The sequence below is a fragment of the Aulonocara stuartgranti genome, assembly GCF_965226115.1.
Source record: "Aulonocara stuartgranti genome assembly, chromosome: 3".
Taxonomy (NCBI): Eukaryota; Metazoa; Chordata; class Actinopteri; order Cichliformes; family Cichlidae; genus Aulonocara; species Aulonocara stuartgranti.
In genome coordinates, this window is record NC_138941.1 from 69,575,424 (window position 1) to 69,597,606 (window position 22,183).

The 22,183-nt window shown below is 42.2% G+C and overlaps 2 protein-coding genes, 1 long non-coding RNA gene and 1 pseudogene across 4 annotated transcripts in view; 2 read left to right on the plus strand and 2 right to left on the minus strand.

The window, feature by feature from the left end:
* Positions 1-22,183, plus strand: part of LOC309693309 (hemicentin-2-like) — a 1,543,010-nt gene that overhangs the window by 180,945 nt on the left and 1,339,882 nt on the right. The window lies entirely within an intron of this gene.
* The window catches only part of LOC309693997 (nuclear factor 7, ovary-like), a 260,788-nt gene continuing 244,700 nt past the window's right edge, over positions 6,096-22,183 (minus strand). The window contains exon 2 of the mRNA XM_082513686.1: positions 6,096-6,157. Within this exon, the coding sequence (XP_082369812.1) occupies positions 6,134-6,157 (24 nt within the window). The 3' untranslated portion in view covers positions 6,096-6,133. The remainder of the gene's footprint in view (positions 6,158-22,183) is intronic.
* On the minus strand, positions 6,134-7,782 carry LOC309694068 (nuclear factor 7, ovary-like; annotated as a pseudogene). The gene has a single exon. The product of its transcript is annotated as a nuclear factor 7, ovary-like (transcript).
* On the plus strand, positions 19,746-20,364 carry LOC309696836. The gene is made up of 2 exons (XR_014273674.1): positions 19,746-20,107; positions 20,199-20,364. It is a non-coding gene; the product is annotated as an uncharacterized lncRNA (long non-coding RNA).

Genomic DNA, 22,183 nt, shown 5'->3' on the forward strand with positions numbered 1-22,183 from the left:
TTATTGCAATAGCAAATTGTGCCTTGTTCTCAGACAGCAAGTGGAGAGTGATATATGAAAAGATGGGATGGAAGGAAGAAGAGAAGCAAAGAGTGATTCACAGGCAGAGCCTAAATTATTTCTCACAGTTTTTTGTTGCCTTATGGTTCCAAGCGCTGTCACCAATCTTTGCATTTTGTTATTATCTCATGACACTTGTTTAATCAGCTACCATCTCTCCTATGGACTTTTTAATGTCTACAGTCTCAGATCAACACAGCCCTGCCCTCCAGCACTATCCACAGCAACCCCTCAACAGCAACATTGTACTCATCAGGTAAAACATCGGCTACGTTTGCTTTGCCTTGTTGCCCATATTAGATTCTTGATGAATGTGTGTTGTTGTTATTCAGCCTGGTTCAATGTGCCCCTTTTTAACTTTGAGCACCCGCCCCTTTAAACCTCTCTGCACGGCCCTGGCTCACAGTGAGAGCTGCTGGCACAGTTTGGAGGTGTTCTGCCCCCTGCTGGACACACAGAGCTACAACATGAGGATCAGAGGAGGCTGATGCTGCTTCACCTTTAGACACTAGAAGGAGGTCAAAAAATGTAGAAACAGAGATTGTTTTTAAACCTGTAAAGGAGGAAATCCTGACGAACCAATCCACAGCCAGAAAAGAAGTCTAACTCTGTGCTGCTCCAATCAGGAATCAGCTCTGTTACTGTGTGAGTGTGTAAAGTCACAGAGTAGCTGGTTTCAAATGTATCTATAAAGTTTATTCACATTTTATTTAGGCTTCAAAAAACAGTCCAAGTTTATTTCTTTGGACTTTGTTCACTTAATGGATGTTTCCCTGCATTTCTATTTTCACACAGTTTATTTCTTACAGCAGGAAAACTGAACAGAATGTATGTAAGAGGTCAGAGTGAGGATGACGTCACTTAATACAGGAAATACATGTTTGTCTGTTTTGATGATGAAGGACTTCTTCAGCTCTGTAAACAGCTACACTTGAGAGGACAGAGGTGATTTCATGGATCAATAACAATGTGTTTATCAGCTTTCATCATCGCAGTGCAGACATGACGTCAGATCTATCAGAGTGAAGGCCGTCTCTCTGATGACGTCACAGAGCAGAGTCCTTCTGTCCAATAAAGGATCTCAGATCAGCTGCTGCCATCTTGTGGCCACAGTTGGTTACTGTCTCTGAAAGTTGTCTCATGTTTCCTGTTGTCCTGCTAACAAAGGCTGGAGCTCATCATGCTGAGAGGGCAGCAGCATTTTGTGGCTCTTCACACATGTTCATTATATTCTGATGATCCTGGATGGAGACAAACTACAGATAAGTGTGTTCAGCCCAACTAGTTTATCTCATTACAGCAGTTTGATGTTTCCCTTTGAATCCCCCTGAAGATCCTGACAGTGAAGCACGTACATAATACTCCAGCCTTTCAACTCTGAGCTTATTTAGTTCTATTAATACACTGAAATCTCATTTGTGTCATGAAGAAAGTCTTTAATCAAACAGAATTCAAAGATCAGAAACATTTCATATATGGAGTTAAACATGAATCATTGTTTCAACAACATATTTATTGTTGTCATAAACAGACAAGAAGACAACAACAAACTGCTCCTCCCATTCAACACATGTCAGTCCATATCCCAGCAAACTAAATCATCTCCATTTACACATCAAATAGAAACATGAATTGATTGATTGATTGGTAATTTATTTCAACATGTGAACAATATACAAGTACATTTAGAAAAGAAATAAGAGAGAAAAAAATACTATACAAATTACATACAAAAAACATTCTGATTAATTTACATGTTGAAAGGGAGTGGGAAGAAGTATACACTTATTTAATCCCACCCCTGTCCCATAAATTATCAGTGAATATTTAGTCAGCTTCCTTACTGATATAATTTGTAATAAAAATAGTGAACAGATTTCTGATATACTATATACTATAATATCACATCATGAATTTTTTGTTTGTTTGTTTTTAAATAGAGACATTCACATAATTTAAATATTTTCCTTTTCTTTATAGATCGAGAAGATCATATTTTTATAACTCTTTTTGAACAGTTTTATGTTTGGACATTGCTTTAATTCCATATTCAGTTTGTTCCATAATTTCACTCCTTGAACAGAAACACAAAAGCCTTTTCTTGTAGTACGTACCTTCATTGTTTTGAAGTTACAAAAACCCCTTAAATTATAACTTCCTTCTTTCAAAAAAAACATACTCTGAATATTACCTGGCAGTTCTTTATTTTTTGCTTTGAATAGAATTTGTGCTGTTTGGAATTTCACTATATCGTCAATTTTCAATATTTCAGACTGCAAAAATAGTGAGTTTGTATGTTCCCTATAACCTGCATTGTGGATGATTCGAATTGCTTTTTTTTGAAGAGTAAAAAGTGAATGTAATGTGGTTTTATAGTTATTGCCCCAGACCTCTGCACAATAGCTTAAGTATGGTGAAACCAGTGAACAGTAGAGAATATGAAGTGATGTTCTGTCGAATACCTGTTTTGCCTTGTTTAGTACTGCAATGCTTCGTGATACTTTGGAATGAATATATCTTACGTGAGCTCTCCAGTTAAGTTTTTCATCTATTATTACCCCCAGAAATTTATTTTCACTGACTCTTTCAATATCAACACCATTTATTTGAATCTTTGCATTTGTATTTAAACTACTATTTCCAAATAACATCAGTTTAGATTTATTCAAATTTAATGATAATTTGTTTTTATCAAGCCAGAACTTCACTTTACTTATTTCATTAGTCATATCCTCCAATAAATTCTGCAGATCATCACCAGAGCAAAAAATGTTTGTATCGTCAGCAAAGAGAACCATTTTTAATACTTTGGACACTTTACAGATGTCGTTAATGTACAAGTTGAAGAATTTTGGACCCAAAACTGACCCTTGGGGTACACCACAAGCAATGTCCATACATAAGGAGCAACCACCATTTATTTTCACAAACTGCTTTCTGTCACTTAAATAACTCCGGACCCAATCTAAAACTACCCCTCTGACACCATAACGTTCCAGTTTTCTTATTAATATATCATGATCTATAGTGTCAAATGCCTTTGTCAAGTCTATGAATAACCCAGCCACATATTGCTTTTTGTCTATGGAATTTGTGATGTATTCTATTGAATCTAATAGTGCCGATGATGTTGATCTGCTTGATCTGAATCCGTACTGACTCTCAGTGAGTAGTTTAATCAAATCAAATCAAATCACTTTTATTGTCACATCGCATGTGCAGGCACACTGGCACAGCACATGCGAGTGAAATTCTTGTGTGCGAGCCCCACAAGCAACAGAGATGTGCAAACACAACAACACAAACGAGCAAAATACAAGAATGGCTACATCTGAAACTAATAAATATATGTACAATATATAATAGTGTATGCATTTCTGGATGTGTATACTAAATATTATCCTACGTGTGTGTGTGTGTGTGTGTGTGTGTGTGTGTGTGTATACACATTTTTACAAATTAAATAGTAAAAAAAAATAAAATAAAATAATAATAATAATAAATAAAATATATAAAATATACAGAGTTGAATATGTGCAAAACAAGTGGCATTTATATACAGTGTGGAGTGCATAGTGTTGCAGTTCCAGTAGTGAAGCTGAGGTGTCTATGAAGTGTTCAGCAGTCTGATGGCCTGGTGGAAGAAGCTGTCTCTCAGTCTGCTGGTACGGGACCGGATGCTGCAGAACCTCCTTCCTGATGGAAGCAGTCTGAACAGTTTATGGCTGGGGTGACTGGAGTCCTTGATGATCCTCCCCGCTTTCCTCAGGCACCGCTTCCTGTAGATGTCTTGGAGGGAGGGAAGCTCACCTCCAATTATCCGTTCAGAGCACCGCACTACTCGCTGGAGAGCTTTGCAGTTGTAGGCGGTGCTGTTGCCATACCAGGTGGTGATGCATCCAGTGAGGATGCTCTCAATGGCACAGTGATAGAAGGTCCTGAGGATGCGGGGGCTCATGCCGAATCTTTTCAGTCTCCTGAGAAAGAAGAGGCGCTGCTGCGTCTTCTTCACTGTTTTGTTTATTGTACTGACCACGTAAGATCCTCAGCCAGGTGTACGCCAAGGAACCGGAAGCTGCTCACTCTCTCCACAGCAGCGCCGTTGATGGTGATGGGGGTGTGTACTTCTCTGCACCTCCGGAAGTCCACTATCAACTCCTTTGTCTTTGCGACGTTGAGGGTGAGATGGTTGTCTTGACACCAGTGGGTCAGGGCGCTGACCTCCTCCCTGTAAGCCGTCTCATCACCGTTGGTGATAAGACCCACCACTGTAGTGTCGTCCGCAAACTTCACAATGATGTTGGAGTTGTTAGTGGCTGTGCAGTCGTAGGTGTAGAGTGAGTACAGGAGAGGGCTCAGTACACACCCCTGTGGAGCACCAGTGTTCAGTGTGATGGGGATGAGGTGATGCTGCCCAGTCTGACCACCTGGCGTCTGTCAGACAGGAAGCTAAGGATCCAGCTGCAGAGGGAGCTGCTCAGTCCTAGATCCTGCAGTTTCCTGTCCAGCTTCGAGGGAACGATGGTATTGAATGCTGAGCTGTAATCTACAAACAGCATCCTCACATACGTGTCTCTCTTCTCCAGGTGTGACAGGGCAGTATGTAGTGTCAGGGCTATGGCATCATCAGTGGACCTGTTGTGGCGGTATGCGAACTGTAGAGGGTCCAGTGAGTCGGGTAGTGCAGAGCGGATGAAGTCCCTGACCAGCTTCTCGAAGCATTTGCTCACGATGGGGGTCAGGGCTACAGGTCGCCAGTCGTTCAATGAGGAGATGGTGGAGGATTTGGGTACAGGGACGATGGTGGCCATTTTGAAGCAGGCTGGGACTACAGACAGAGAGAGGGAAAGGTTGAAGATGTGTGTGAACACTCCAGCCAGCTGAGCCGCGCATGACTTGAGGACGCGGCCGGGAATCCCGTCCGGACCAGTAGCTTTGCGCGCGTTCACGCGTTTATGCTTATCTATAAATTTTTCCAGTCTGTTTTTAAACAGTTTTTCAAGAACTTTTGAGAATTGAGGTAGTAAAGAGACAGGCCTGTAGTTTGTGAAATGGTGTTTGTTTCCAGATTTGTATAGAGGTATAACTTTTGCTATTTTCATTCTGTCTGGAAATCGACCAGTTTGAAATGATAAATTACAGATGTATGTAAATGGTTTTATAATAGCCTCAATGACTCTTTTAACCACTATCATATCAATATCATTACAATCCAAAGATTTGTGATTTTTACATTTTTTGACAATTTCAAGAACTTCATTTTCATCAACGGCTGTGAGAAACATAGAATATGGATTTCTGTCAATCAGTGTATCGGGTTTTTCCTGTGCTTTCCCAGGATGAGTGATTGTTCTTGCTAAATTTGGTCCAGCAGTTACAAAGAATTCATTGAGACTATTTGCCACAACATCCATATTGTATTCTTCATGGTCATTACAAATGAAATACTTGGGATAGTTCTTTTGTCCAGTCCCACATTTTATAACACTGTTCAGGATTTCCCATAATCTTTTATGGGAGCATTTTTCTTTATACATGCATTTTGCAGACCTTTTGTTATCCATGGACAGTCCATATATTTCTGTTTCCTACTATATTGCTTTATTGGACAGTTGTTATTGTACAGTAATGTAAATATTCTAAGGAATTTATTATAAGCACTATTAACGTCCTGTTCCTGATATACTTCACCCCAGTTTTCCTTCAATAAATCTTTTTTAAATGCATTCATTCTTTCTTCTGTTCTTACTCGTCTGTACTCTTTTTTACTGTCCATTTTATTGATCATGTAATTCCTATCATAGATTGTAAAAATTGGAAGATGGTCACTTATGTCGTTAATCACTTGTAATGATTAGAAACTTGATAGAATTTCAAATCTAGTTTGGGGAGTCATTCAGTGAGAAACAGTGAAATGATTTTCCATGTGAAAAGGTGGACAGCAGAAACAGAAAGAAACAGTGAAACTAAAAGAGAAACAAAGAGCTTTGGAACAACGAGGCAGCAGGAGGACAGCTGCAGTTTAACAGCTTCAACTCACTGACAGGAAACAACATTAGAAACATCATCATCCTCAACTCATCTGCTGCACTGACACCTTCAACGGACACACCTTCACTTTACCATCAGTCCAAATGTATGGAAACAACCTGTGAGTGAAAGTGTGTGTGAAGGTGTGTATGTGTGTGTTAGTATCAGGATCAGAGAACGACAGCTTTCCTCTGTTCCAGTCCAGATTCACTCTGATCCTCTGGAGCTTCTTCTCTACTGAGAGAGCAGATTCTGATGGTGAGCATGCTGAGTATTTACTTTTAATTCCATTAAACCGTATTCTCCATAATCCAGACCGTATGTCTCCCTTCCTCTGCACAGACTCTGCTAACACACCCAGTCCCCACCATGTACTGTCTCCAACTTCAACATCCCAGCTGTGAGTCCCTGAGTTAAAGCCCTCAGAGCCCAGGACAGAGCCGTAATAATCAATCCTCTCTGGATTATCAGGAAGCTGCTGCTTCTCTCCTCCATATCTCACACTGGTCAGATCTTCAGACAGGATGAGTTTTGGATGAGCAGTGTTTGGGTCCAGGATGAGAGGAGTGTAGGAGACCATGTCCTTCATGTTGTTCCAGATGTTGAAGGTCAGGTTGCCCAGGTGTTTGGCCTGGTCTATCAGAGCTCCTGAGGGCAGCTGTGGATCATCCAGCAGGGGGCAGCGCTGGACTCTTTCCACTGCAGCCTTGTAGTTGTGCAGGAATGAGACGTCTTCAGCTCTCAGCTCCTCCTCTGTGGCTCTGACTGTGTCTGAAAGAGCTGCTATCTCTCTGCTCAGAGCCTCCATCTTCTCCTTCATCATCCCACTCTTCTGCTCCTCTTCCTCCCTCAGTGCAGCCAGCCTGGCCTCCTCTTCCTCTGCTAGAAACTGGTGAAGCTTCTTAAACTGCTCCTTAATCTGCCTCTCTGTGTGTCGGGCCTGGAGCTTAATGTGTTCTGCTGTTTGATCAAACTTCACTTGAACTTCTTCACAAACCTTTAACTTCTTCTTTAAGGGCTCCAGAGTTTCCTGAAGTTCCTTCTTGTGTTGTTGTGCAGCTTCATCGATGGGTCTGAATCTGTGATTGGTGTGTTTTTCTGAGTCTCTGCAGACGAGACACACTGGCTGCTGATGGTCCAGACAGAAGAGTTTGAGTTTCTCAGAGTGCAGACTGCAGAGAGCCTCTGAAGCTCTCTGATCTCTCTCCTGTAAGAACGACTCACACAGGTTCTTTAAAGCTCGGTTTAAAGGTGGATCATAAACTGATATTTCCTTACAAACTGGACACTCTTGTGTGTTGGTCTCTCTCTCCACCATCTCTTCAGACAGTCTTTACAGAAGCTGTGGCTACATGACAGAAGAACAGGATCTCTGAAGACCTCCTGACAGACCGGACAGCAGAGATCCTCCTCTGATCTGGAAGCCATTGAGTCTGTGAGTGAAGCTGAAAACAGCAGACAGGAAGTACAGTCAGTCCTGGCTCCCCTCCCTCCTCTACCACCTTCACTGAAACTTCCTTTGAGTCGTGTTTTTGCTCAAACTCACATTCAGTGTGTGGAGCGTCAGCAGCTTGAAGCAGCAGTGTTGGAGTTTTCCACTTTTCTCTCCTGTAGCTGGACTCACTCAGAGGAAGCTGCTAGTTTGGTCTGAGCTCAGTCTGATCGTCTGTGCGTCTCTCTTTACTGAGGACGAAGAACTTCCTGTTTCCTGGTTTGTCACATTTGAGTGACGTGAGGGGAGGAGACAAATGTTGCTGTTTGACTTTTAACTAAGGTGTGTTTCAATCCTGCCTGCAGCTCAAAAGCTGTAAAACAGGTTTTGTGTCTTTTCACCTCCACAGGTCACAACATGAAACCTGTTGTGAAGTTTATAAAATAAAGTGTCACTCGGTGGTGCAGCTGTTTGTCAGCTTCTATTTTAGACTTTGTTCTGGTTCTTGTTCAGGTTCCCAGCAGTGGGAGTGTAATGCAGTCACACACACACAGGTGGTGTTAAGGTGGATTCACTTAGTTACAGACAGTGGTGTTATTTCCTGTAACTAAGGGTGTGTTTCACTCCAAAGTTCAGACATTAACCTGCCAGAAGTTGTAAAAGTTACTAATAAAGAGCTTTTATCTCAGAAAGCAGAAAGAAAAGAAATAAGTGTAAAGAGTGCAGCAAAATGTTTTAGTGTGAGCTGGTTCATCTGATCTGGTTGTGTAAAAGTCACTGCATGACACTGAGTTTTACTTCTGTCACGATTAGTGGAGCGGACTCAGGCGCAGACCACAAGTTTCTTCAAATCAAAAGTGAATTTATTTACAGTGTTCTCCACGGTGACACACACACACACACACACACACACACACACAGGTGTCTGGGAAAAAGGGTTCCAGGGTCCGGGAGTGAAAGGGGCAGGAGTCCAGGGAGGGGAGATTTCCATACAGCCCTCGCAACCACACACAGCTCCTCTTCTTTCCTCCATCACTCTTGCTCACGCTCAGTCACCGTGCACAGGGAAAACAGGTCCAGGGGAAATCTATACACAGACAGAGAAACAGTTAGTCTCCTGGTTCAGACGTGCTCACGAACAAACTTTGCAGAGTGCAGGACGACTGACGCTGATGGCTCAACGATCCAGCGACGAGTAGAGCAGACTCGCCATCTTAAGTAGGACTCCAATTCTCATAATCAGCGGCAGGTGTGCTGATCATCTCCAGGTGCGTGGGCCAGGAGCAGGAGCCCATACTGAGCTCCGCCCCGGCAGGAGAAAGAGAGAGTGGGAGAGGACGAGAGAGAAAGGGAGAGCAGAGGCGAGAGAGGAGAATAAACAAAACAAAGCGCCTGACTGCTGTCAGCTGGCGAGGTGCGGGGACCATGACAACTTCTGTGTTACTGACACTCATCTCTGACTCAGAGAAACGATTTCTCCCCTGTGATGTTCACACAGTGGTGAGTTACATGTGTGTGGAATTTTTCACGTTTTATAGAATTAAATTTCCTCTTACTTTCTTTTTTGTTAACCTGAGTCACTGATCATTTGCAGTATTACAGAGTCTGGCAGTCTTTGCATGATGTCCACGTCACTGTAAGTTTCTAGCTGACTCTCAGGTGTGACAGGTGTGCCAGCAGGAAAGAGTAATAATAACCTGCATCCTGAGGTTTGTCATGCAGGATTAAAGGAGCCAGGCTTTGTTCACACAGCTGGGATTGTATTTTACACTGACCCTGGGTCAGTATAAGTATCATACAGTTTAAACGAAGCACTGAAACTTGCACATATTTATTACAGATGCACTAAAGAAAAACGGGATATTTACCGTCAATCTGTGGCTGCGATTAAACACTTTACTGGAAACTTTATTAACCAGTAACTTCATCAGTCATGACAGAAGCTAATATTTCTGTGCTAACATCGTTTAAACCAGTGGTTCCCAAACTTTGTTTGCTGGGCCCCCCTTTGTTTTACAAGAAAAATGTTTGCCCGCCCCCCCTTTGTGCGCATGAACACATCCTCCAACCACACACACCCATATTTTGCTCCATTGCATGTGGCTATTTTCACGCCACGCTGTGCGCCACGTTATTGTTGAGATGAATAGCAGAATGGCAGATAGAGACAAAATACTGTTAATCTTACCATCTTCAGGTTTTACACGCTTACATACACACACAGTTACTGTCCCTCCATTTAGAAAGGCAGAGGCGTCACGATGTGATTATTTTATTGTAGTTGTTTTTTTTTTTGATGTGTAATAATATTCAATATTACTATCAATGCATTTTCCAAAAAATGCCTCTTTGTGCAAAATGGGTTTAAAAACATAAACAACTGTAGGATCCTGTTTGTCCGTGATTTAAACAGCCCAGCGCTGCTCCTGATGAAGGGAAAACCAATTCTGCAGGGAGACCTACCTCGGCACTTGTGCAGGTGATTTTTCTCTTACTTTCTTTTTTCTGTTATTTAGTAAAAAATCTGTCAAAGAAATAATGAATTCTTCACACGTGTTTGAAGGTTGCTGATACGTTCATCTAGCACAGACCTATTGCTGGAACGCCAAGACAATTCTACTACAATGGCAAAAACAAGACGCAAGTCACCAGAGCTCTTTGTGTTGCTCGTGCATGAGGGAGAGAACTGTGACGAGCATCGTTCTCTCTGTTAAGGAATATATTCTAAAATACTTCTTCAGCAAAGACTCAGAGAAGAGAAACACACAGAATTTCTTGCAAGCAAGGGCAGTCTCCGGACTGAGAGACTCGCGCCTGAGAAACTGCCCCGGTCTTTATTTTATACTTCATTGTGTGTGTGTGTGTGTGTGTGTGGGGGGGGGGGGGGGGGTCAGAGTGTGGCCCCATAAGATCTTCCCTAAACCTGCTGGTCTCAAAGTCCAGCAGTTCATCAAACCAAAAGGCACTTAGACTAAAACAGACATAGCTACGTTAATCCTACCATAAAACAATAAGACAAGGTACGACCTCTCTCATGCTCCTAGGATGTGGGGTGAACACCCTAGAATGTTACAGACCTCCTAGGATGAGACATTCTTTCAATATGCCACCAACTATATACTTCTACACACAAATGATTACATGCAGCATTCTACCATATGCAAACTTATATCACTAAAAGATTATACTGACTACTAAATACAATTTTCCATTGACACCCTCCAAGTAAGCAAATGAATGTTAACAGTCAAACATAGAAATTAACATTTGCAAAATCATTCCAGCTTTGTGGTGCATCTCCTCCAGGTGTGTAAATCACACATGCAGAGTGGTTTGAGTTCCTCAGAGCTTCATAAATGTCTCTTCCAGTTGTTTCTATCACTGTCCATATGACCAGAGTCCAAATGTATGCAGACATGGGTATAACAAACACACCAGTTAGTTTTGCTGTTTGTCAATGTGGCTTTCAGTTATCTTCAAGGCTGCAGGCCTTTGTCAGCACTCCTGTTTTATGGCCTCTATCAACCCTCATCACCTCATTTCATGCATTCTTCCTGTGGGGGGATACTTATGACTCCTCTATTGTCCTTTCGTCTCTGCAGAAAACCTTTTTTGGAAAGGGTATTGGATTCAATGATTTTACTGCTGTTGTAACCCCACCTGTTGAGTCACTTCAGCAGTCTTGTTCATGATGCAAATGACAACAACAATGACACAAAGGAAGACCCTCTTCAGAGTGTCAAAGCATGCATAGCACAGTGACACAGCATTAGGTGATGTTCATAGGAAACTGCTGTCATTCATTCCCCGTCACCACCATAGCTTCTGCTTTCTGTTCACAGAATCATGATGCCATCCTTGAACTTCCTCTCTGCACTGTCGATTGGAGCTTGGAACGCTCCCCTCATCCTTCAGAATCCATCTGTTGTCCACAATCTCCTCGTGATTACCTCTGGAAAGCCCCGTGGCACAGCTCTCCATCCAGTGCAGCTTTATGGTCATTGCTGTGGTTCCAGAATCTTCTCATGATGACCAGTAGGTCCCCAAACAGCATGACCTTTGACCTCAACCCCTGCCTGGGCTGTCAGCTATGGTCCCTACTTCTCGCTGGGTCTCTGAAGGTTTCTCAGGAGATTCCACCCTTGGGATCATTTCTTCCAGCAATGCTCTGCTGCACCTGCATCTCCTCACTAGAGGAAAAACTTCTATTTGGAAAACATGTCAACCATCATCAAACCAAAATTTCCTTTCAGTTCAGTGAACTTCACTTATCAAAAAATATAATTATTTATTATTTATTAATTATATTATTCGTTTATCACATTTTCACTTTCACTTATTGGCCATCAAAGTGTTTATTGTCTTTACCCAAATAATTGGAGCAGAACTTAAAATCTATAAGCTGTAAAAACTTTATATTTGAAGACTGAAAGAGACCCAGGAAGTGGTCACAGGACGAGGGTGACAGACTGTCTGAAGCAGTTAGAACAAGACAAGGCTGTTGGACCAGGTGTGCTTGCTTTTGAAACTGTGTCTTAATTCCACCTGTTTCACATGCAAGGGTCAGTTCTACAGGCAGGAACGTGGGTGTGCCGTGGGCTCCCCAGTTTCACCCATTGTGGGCAACTTGTATATGGAAGACGTGGGAAAGAGGGCTTTGCTATCCTACCCTGAAACACCACCAAGTCATTGGTTCAGGTATGTGGATGACACCTGGGTGAACACACAAACCTCCATCTCTGGTTTCTTTGACTGGAGGTTGTTGAGGATTTGATGATTTCACAACACTGTATGTGATGTCACTGGTGATGTCATCTTCTCCATCTGCTGAAATGAGTTAAAGTAAACACTTTTATGATTTAAGAATCTAAATGGACCAAATTATGATGACAGAATGGAAACAAAATACCACGATGAATAAGAATGAATATGTACAAACCTTCAAGTTTCCTGTGAACACATCGTCTCACCAGCAGAACCAGTAACACCAGCAGAACCACAACATAGACTACATATAAGTAAATCTTATAAGGCTTACATGATTTACTCATGAAAGTGGCCACTTTCTCATTACTGTCATATATTGTTTTAGTAAGTAATTCAAAGAACTGTTTAGACGGAGCCAAAGTTCAGTAGAGATAGTTGTGATTGGGAAAGCTCAGAGATATTAAAAGAAGCACTGAGGCTCCATCCCCACCAGAGATGTGACACGCCTCGTCCCTTCGCTAGAATCTGTAGCGAGGGATTGGTTCACCAGAGACCTCGCTCCTGGCTGCTGCCCAGCACACATTGCACCCTGAAGATTCTTGTTTGTTTGCAAAGAAAATTAATATCACTCTCTCTGTCCAAATGCTGTACGTCCACGATTTTAGCTACTTTGTTAGGCTACTTTACTTTTCTAAGGCTTAAGTAAATTCAGGAATGATCCCCAACAATGTCAGAGTAAGAATCTGCTTAGATACGATATTACTAAGATTTTCAGGGCCGAGTACAATAACCTCAGTTTTATCTGAATTAAGAAGCAGAAAGTTAGCAGCCATCCAGGTCTTTATGTCTTTAAGACATGTGTGTTATCTAGCTAACATGTAGTGAGTCGTTTAATCTTTAAATGACATTTGTAGAATTTGCCCACTTCCTCTCACCCACCCACCAGTGAAAGGAGAGGAAAGGGAGAGAATCCTGTGCACACAGAAATGAACAGCTGGCAGAATTCAATTCAATTTTATTTATATAGCGCCAAATCATAACAAAAGTTGCCTCAAGGCGCTTCATAGATACAGAGAAAAACCCAACAATCATATGACCCCCTATGAGCAAGCACTTTGGCGACAGTGGGAAGGAAAAACTCCCTTTTAACAGGAAGAAACCTCCGGCAGAACCAGGCTCAGGGCAGAAAGTGGACCCTCGAACAAATGCTCATCCTCTGAAAAGGTCTGCAAATGTTTTCACTGTCAGTAGCAGTAGTTTCCACTGAACCAAATAATCCTAAAAATGTTTTTAAACCTTAAACCTATGAAGGCTGCAGGCCACAACGTGCTGGTCAGGCAACAAAGTTGTTCTTCATATTACTAAAATGTTGGAGCTTGTGCCTCTTCAGATGTTTGCTCTTCTTACTTGCAAATAGCCGAGGGGAAATGCCCGAAACCTCAGTCCTGATTCCACAGCTTTATTACATCAGCCTGGTAGAAAATAATTTTTCACTATCAAATCAGGCCACCAGGGGGCGGAGCGGTCCCAGAAGTTCAGTCGTGAGTGATATCTAACCTCTCTTCTTCCTCACAGCTCGTCTGATCGTGAGTCCCAACAGCTCTGATGTCTCTGAGGGAGATGTTGTGACTCTAATCTGTGAGGAGGACCAAAGCTTTTCTGATTGGACTGTGAGGAGAAACACAAGCAAACTGCAGAGGGCTGAGTGTGGAGATGGGCGGGGACAACAGCAACGTGATCAATCATGTTCAATCAGTATGCTGGTGCCTCACGACACCGGAGTTTACTGGTGTGAGTCCAGTAATGGTGCCATCAGTAACCTGGTTAATATCACAGTCACTGGTAAGCTGATCACTCTCACTTTACTTCTTATTGCATCCACAAATTGAGCTGAACATGCAGGTACATAGATTCTGTGCTGTTCTTCACTGATCACCTACCTGACTGACAGAGTAATGAAGGACTTCCCTCCCTCGGTGCTTCTTAATGTGTGAGGATATTCTCCATTACTGAGTTAAGACTTCCTTATTTAGATCTAAGCTCTGGATTATCTTGCACGTCTCGTGGCTCCCAAATGTCTCTTAAGTTATTATCCTCTGTAGCCTCATACTTTAGCTTTACTTGGCAAATGTGAATGCTTTGTGTGCTGACAAACCCTTTTGCATGTAGTGTTTTTATGAAAAGCCTTATAATTGCCTAATTTTGTGTTTTTGTTCTGTTACAAAAGCAGGCATTCTTACTGTTGTTTAATATTTTAATCAAACCTTTAAGTTTAATTCAACACAAAAAGCCCCACTGTAAACAAATCCACAGAACAGAACCAAACTCAGCAGCCAAACAGTTTGTCCTCAGTGCAGGTCGACATTCAGAAAAACCAGCTGCCTCAGCTTGGATGGGCTGATGTGGTTTCTCCTTAGTATCTGCCCAGTTTTTGAGAAGACCCTCCAAAGGAACAGATGTTGCCACAATGCACAGTCTCCCCTCCATCACCTTCAACAGGTAGGGAAAGACTGTGGCCTTGGCCTCCCACCAGCTCTGTGGGCCTTCTCCTTGTTGGATGAGGGGCTCCTCAAGATAACATTTCATCTCCATCATAACATCAGCTGTAGTATTTCTCTTTGCAGCATCTCCTGCAGCTCTTTCATCAAAGAGGCTCCACACAGCAGACGTCTGTGGCTCCTCCTTCACTTGGCCCTGTAATGGTGGAGCTGGGTGGGAGTGCACTTTGCTGCTGCAGTTATTCTCTGAAGTGCCTCATCAACAGCTCTGTTGTCACTGAATGAAAGCTTTTTAAATCTACCATCCAGTGATGCAGCTTCTGAGTGGACGGTGTTGAACTCCACACACAGAAACTTTTCACACTCACTGCTAATTTTGTTTTACAGTGAAGCCACTCTGCTCTGCTAGTCCCAATATCTTTCACCTGCAGCAGATGCTGCTTCGTTTGCAGCTGTCAGTCATATTTCTGTGTTTTTGTGTCGCACTCTCCTCCACACTGCTGTCTGTCATCTCACAGGTATGATGTGCGGAGCGATGCTGAACTTCCAATCCCAGCGTTTCATGTTGCAGGATCAATTCCCATATGAAAATATCAATATCTAATTTGATTACATTTGTTTTTCATCATAAATATGACAGACAAAAGTAAATTCAGCAATTAGCGGGATGGTCTGCAATACCCTGTCAATAGGAACTACACTCACCACCTCTCATTCATGTGCGTGTTACGGCTCTGCAAGAGTGTGAGCCAATGAGAAACCAGAGGCACAAAACTTTAGACCACAAAACACACAATCTGATGTTGGTTTGTAAAGATGTTGCTGATGAGACTTTGTAGAAAGCAGCTGGTCTGAGTGATGTGATCAGAGTGCAGCAGATAATGTCTGACAGCAGTTTGAAGAGCAAATGGATTCTGTTCTGTTCTTCATCATCACCTACCTGACACCTCACAGCTGTTTCTCACCTGCAGGTCACACAGGAGGATCTGTTGGACTGAAGGTCAGCCTGTCAGTTCCTGCTGTGCTTCTTGTTGCTGCTGTTTTCTTGATGTAGAGAAAACAAAAACAACAAAGAATCAGGATCCAGCCTCATGTTGAGCTGCAGCAAAATAAAATGTCTGAATCTTTTTAAAGCAGCACTCTTAGTCTCCCGCTGGTGGTTTCAGCGTTGTCAGTGAACCTGGGGAACATGAGATGATGCTGGTAACAGAAATCAAAGGGAGTGAACAGCAGACAGGGATCAGCTGCAGGTTTAATACACGTCCTGAATTTGGTTTAGTTTGAAGTTTCTGTAAAATAAAACCAAACGTTGTGATTTGTCTCTTTATGAATAAAGTTGAATTGAATTTCTCTCTGAGCTCCTGCTTCTGTTGTCTGTCAGTGATTTTATCAGTTGGACATCAAGTAAAACTTTGGATAAAATGAAAACTGTTCACACAGTGTCTGTAAATCCACGGGTGAAAATAATACATGTAACATTCACACAAGTCCACGAGTGATTGAATGAAATGTGATCATGGAAAAATAAATTCAAAACTATTCAAGACTTTTACCATTAACTGTCATTCTATTATGAAGTAACAGGAAGGTAATAACACTATAATATAATAATAATAAAGAAAATTAAAAAATATGGTATAACAGAGCTCACTGCCTCACACTGTCGATAGCAGCATTTCTTTTTAACCTTATTTCATTTAAGGCTCAGACGATCATCTGTTTTCACTTAAAGTAGTCTAGCTCTGATATCACTTTAGCCTCTGGATGGAGGATTTGCTATGTTAACTTATAGATAATAAACTCAACGTATTACAGACCAAAACCAAACACGTCCGTAGTATAAGACTGGATTTAACTCCCTTCACACCTGTCTCGACACAACAGTCAGGTCAGTCCCTTCCCTTTTAAGAAATCCACCTTAAATGTATTTTAAATGTAAGTGATGCAAAATGAATTTAATATTTTATCTTTAGTTTGTCAGGTAGCATCAGGTCAGATGGATGATGTTGGGTGAGATGGAGCAGACAGAGATGTCATCACAGCTGAGAGGAAGCAAAAGCCTCAACATCCAGGCTTAAAAGTGATGTAGGGAGCTAAAGCTAAAGCTCTGCTTTCTTTGTGTGCTTGTGCTAACAGCAACTAATGAGAAATGTGATGACAATTGTCCAGCTTTGTCCTTTTATATTCTAACAAATGTGAAGTGAACCTGTGGTTATACAGTAACGATAAGAGCATCTTTATTAGTCCCACATGTGGGAAATTTGTTTTGTTACAGCAGGAAGTGGACAGTGCAGTTACATAGCAAACATGAGAGAACACTGGAATAGAATAAGAAACTGTACACAACTGTACCCAATAGAATAGAATAGAATGATAGGATAAAAATAGAATACACATGCTACATACAACTGAGTACAAATACAACGTTGTCAGAAAAAGAGTATTACACTTAGTCCTATTGCACATGTGTGTGTTTGATCAGCTGCAAAGTCTTTGTGGTGGAGTCTGACAGCAGAGGGGAGGAAATCTCTCCGTCCCACATCGTGGGTGCTGCAGCCACTGAAGGAGCTGCTCTGAAGCGCTATAAAGGTTTGTGATGATCAATACAGGTTTACAGCTCAGATCATACTGAGTTCATTATGACTGATATAAATATGTGATAGAAGAATAATAAATCGAGTAAATTGTGATTGACAAACAGTTTTAAAGAGAAAGTTTGTTAGTTTAAATTGTGTGAAAGGTCAGAGATGGAGAGAACACCAGGCTGGGGCTGAATATCAGTGTATTACATGCAAATCTGATTGGATGACAGGACAGAGCATAAACTGAAGCTGGCATGGATGTTCTGGGTCTCCTGCCTCTGTGAGATCAGCAGGTCAAAGATTCAATAGCAAAACTTGGTTGTTCCAGCAGCGACGCCGAGGGCAGTGAGCTCTAAAAGCCTCCCAGATGAAAACGTGCCCGATCGAGAGGTGATCTGCTGCTGATGGGTGACGAACCTACTCAGGTCTCCAGCTCTTATCAGAGGAGGCAGTGAAGACACCTGAACTTCAAGGCAGTCAGGCTGGGCGAGTCTGTGATTACTTTTATCTAAGTACAATCTGAGTATTTTACCTGTAAGTAATCTTACAGTATTATGTTATATTGTGAGTCCTTCTTACAGATCTTCCTAGGTTGAAAATTAAACAGTACTAAATGTAACAAGTAGACAGCAGCACTGAAGTCATCAGTTTAATGGACACAGAGGAAGCTTTTCAAAGGCTTAAGAAGAACAACATGATGCTAGAACATCACATTTTATAATATGACAGTAAAAATAACTCACAGAGATCATCTTCTATGTTTTCCTCCATAAGGGCGGCGAGCCTGGGTCCAGCTATTTGAGTGGTGCCTTGTTTTGGTGAAGCTTTTGAATTGCTTGGCCTTTGAGGCCTGCATGGAGCTCAGGCTGACACTAAGCACAGGAAAGGCCCACAGTGGGTGCACACACAGGATACAGATCTGTCAGTTCATGATCAACAACCACTGACCAAAGCCCACTGATCTCTGACCTCCCAGCCCATTCTTCCTTCAGTGGGCTGCTTTCAGTCATTATGCAAATGTTCTGTTTATAAGATTGAGGAAACCTGCAGTCAAACAACATATAAGAACATAAGATGGAAACAAACAGAGTGAAACAGAGTTTGTTTCCTTCCTGGTTTTCGTATGTTTGTCACACTTAAATGTTTCAGATCAAACACATTAAAATATTAAACAAAGAAAACACAAACTGAAGTTTGTAAATGAAGATGTTTGTTATTAAGGGAACAAATCCAAAGCTACATCATCCTGATCTGAAACATTTAATAAGTGTGACAAACATACAAAGAACAGGAAATCAGTTTGAGCAGCTGTAATCAAACTGTCAACCTTCACACTTTTTACTAAAACCTTTAATTCTCCACTAACATCACTTTGTATCCACGGTCACTCTAATGGACCCTAGAAAATAAGATAAAACACATTCAAAGACTATTTTGTGTTGAGAAGAAGTTTCTGGCTCTTATTATATTTTCTAAAGGAGGCAAACAGCAAACAGGACTCTCCAGCTGCCCCGGAGCAGATTGTAATCATTGCTCTAGACGAGCTTCATCATGTTGCAGACACACCTTCATGCTCAGGGCAGCCGTTACCTGTGTGCCCAAACTGAGTCTATAACAGTTTGTAAACTCTGTCAAATTTGATACGATGGATTTACAAACCACGGAGAACAAAGTACAAGCTGTCTCCCAGTGGGCTGGACTTAAGGAGGAAAAGTCACATGAGGTAGGAAAAGTCACACGAGGCAGGAAAAGTCACATGAGGCAGGAAAAGTCACATGAGGCAGGAAAAGTCACATGAGGCATCATTAGTTTCTTTCTGTCCTTGATCATCTGTTTTTCATCATGCTGGGTAACAGTGACTTCATGCAACATCAGGCTCAGCTTTATTCAGCTTTGAATACTTTGCAGCCCTTTCAATTATTTTTTTACGTTTTTTTCTCTGGTTTTGTTTTGTTGTGCTAAAACCCCTCTCATATTTTCTGCAGATCAGATTAATAAGAAGAGCAACAACAACAAGAAGCACAGCAGAAACTGACAGACCAACTATCAGTCGAGCAGATCCGTCCTCCTTCCCTCCAGTCTCCTTCCCTCCAGCCTCCTTCCCTCCAGCCTCCTTCCCTCCAGCCTCCTTCCCTCCATCCTCTGTGTCTCCCCCTGTGTGACCTGCAGGTGAGAAACAGGTGTGAGGTGTCAGCTGTCAGGTAGGTGATGAGTGAAGAACAGAACAGAATCCGTTTCCTCTTCTAGTTCAGGAGAACAGAGTAATACAAACTATTCACAATATGTATAAAGTGAGAAAATACTGGTGGATTTTTCGAGCTTCTTTAAAGGAAACAGATGTTCTGACTAAACATGACTAAAACTGATCCAGCTGTTCTTTATTATTTGACTGGATTAAACGTTTTAAACAAACTTGAAGAAGTCCAGCTCCTTACAATAGTTTTTTACAGTTGTTACACAGACAAACTGTATTATTGTCAGGGTCCTATGTCTGAGCGACCCAGGATCCCTGAGCAGTTATGGACCTGTTATATTACATGTATTTTTGGTGTTGCTGCCCCTCTTCTCCATGTTTGTAGATATGAGTGTGTGTGTGTGTGTGTGTGTGTGTGTGTGTGTGTGTGTCTGAACTCTTGTTTACAGGCACCTTCAGGCCTGGTGGGTGTGGCCCTGCTAGGGGACTGGCCACACCCGAAGCCACACACCTGCTGCTGATCAGGGCTCGCCGGGGGAGCTACTCAGGAGAGTCTTGGAGCTCCCACAGATGTGGGATTACTGCGTGAGACTCCCAAGTCAGAGTGAGTGAGTGAGTGAGTGAGTGAGTGAGTGAGTGAGTGAGTGTCCCCGCGGGGTCAGTGTTTAACGGCTGCCTCTATTGTTTTCCTACAGGAGGAACATGGAGAGGAAGAACAGCACGCACAGGGTGTGCAGAGTCACGACAGCGGGGAGCACGAACACGGACGCCAATGGACACACACGGGAGCCTTGGGGAGCACGGGGATTAATTGTGCATCGATATTTACCACACTGTAAATAAACGCACTGTCTACACACAGAGCACCGCGCCTGGGTCCTCCTTTCCCCACGGTCTGCCAGCCGGACCGTGACAAATATGGCTGTTATGTATTTGCTCTGGCAAAGATTAATTCATTAATTTATCAGCAGTTTATCACAGCTGGTCACAGAGATACTGATGATTTCAGCATGAGAGGTTCAAAGCCACACTGGGATCAGTCTCAGGAGTTTGGAAACTGCTTCCAGATCAGTAACTCAGCTCAGCTGGTCTCATTACAGCGAGAGGGCAGCCATGTTTTTAACACAGCTGCAGTAAAGATATATACTTTACAATAAGCACTGCCTGTGTTCAGATAAACTGCCAGCTTAGTTTGATTTGATCTAAACCTGACAGAGTGACAGCAGCCGTCCTCTCTCTGTAACAGCAACAACATGCAGGGAGTCTGCTCAGCTACACATGGATTAAACTCTGAGGTTAAACTATCAGGACATAATAGAAGTCAGTGAATTAATAAATAACAAACTAGCTCAGCTGGAGTCTCACATTGTCACAGATGAGGATGATAACACTGACTCCAGAGTGAGCAGGACACATCTGTGCTAAAGAAAACTGATGGAGGCCAACTGAGTGTGGGTGGATGCTGGACTACCAGCCACAAAGACAACAGCTGGAAAAACATCTGTCTACCTCTGACATCCACCAGCTCATCCATACAACAAACAAACATCAACAACCAGGAAGCAGCTTCACCTCTGATCACACACACTCAGCTCTACTCACTCACCTGGAGGATCAACCAGGTATACGAAGCTGATGTTCATCCATGACCTTGTTTCATTCATGAACACACGACACATGTATGTTCCAGTGTCATTAATCGTCACGTTCTTCAGAATCAAAGACACGTCTCCATCCTTCATCTGTCTGTCCTGCAGATCCACACGGTTCTTAAAAGATGGATGCTGGTGTGTTGAATCAGAGAGACCATGCTGGTAGAAAAGCACATATTCTGGCTTCAGGTCAGATCTTTTCCAGGTTAAAACTGTAACTGTGTTGTTTGGAGCTCGACATGTCAGAGTGACGTTCTGTCCAGACTCAGCTGTGATGATCTTTGGGTCTGAAAGAGGAAACAACACAGAGCAGAGAGGTTAAAGGTCAAAGTACAATTATGATCAGAATGATTGACTTTAAATATTTTGTTTATTTACTTTGACATTTGAGTTTTTAGTCATGTTGGATTTAATGAACCTCTGAACATCCAGGAGGTCACCAGTGACCCACTGAGGGGGAATTTTAGCCTCATGCTAAACATGCAAAGTGTCAGAAACTACAGGGTGGCCTTTTGTTGTGGGCAGTCTGAGGTACACCTGTGCACTACTCATGATGTCAGATCAGCATCCTGATGTGGCACACCTGTGAGGTGGGATGGATTATCTCAATATGGCAGATGTGCCCACTACCACACATTTGGACTGATTTGTGACCACTGTTTGGGAGGGATGGTTATATTGTGTATCTGGAATGAATTTTAGGTCTCTACGTCCATCCCATGGGGAATGGGAGCAGTAACAAAGGTGTTGCGTTTATATTTTTGTTGAGTGTATATAGACATAGTATATTGTTACACACTTGTAAATGTCTCATTGGAGACTGGCACACACATTATTTTGCAACAACTAAATAATATAAAATATTTGAACCATCAGAACATTTTAACCAAATACAATATTGTAAATAAAAGATTACAGGGGCAGGGTGCCTTGTTTTTGTCGATAAAGCTTTTCATGTCCTTAAAAGTGCTATTTTTTCTCCTGCTTAAAAATTTGGTTAGTGACAGTCCCTGGATAAGCAGAGGAAG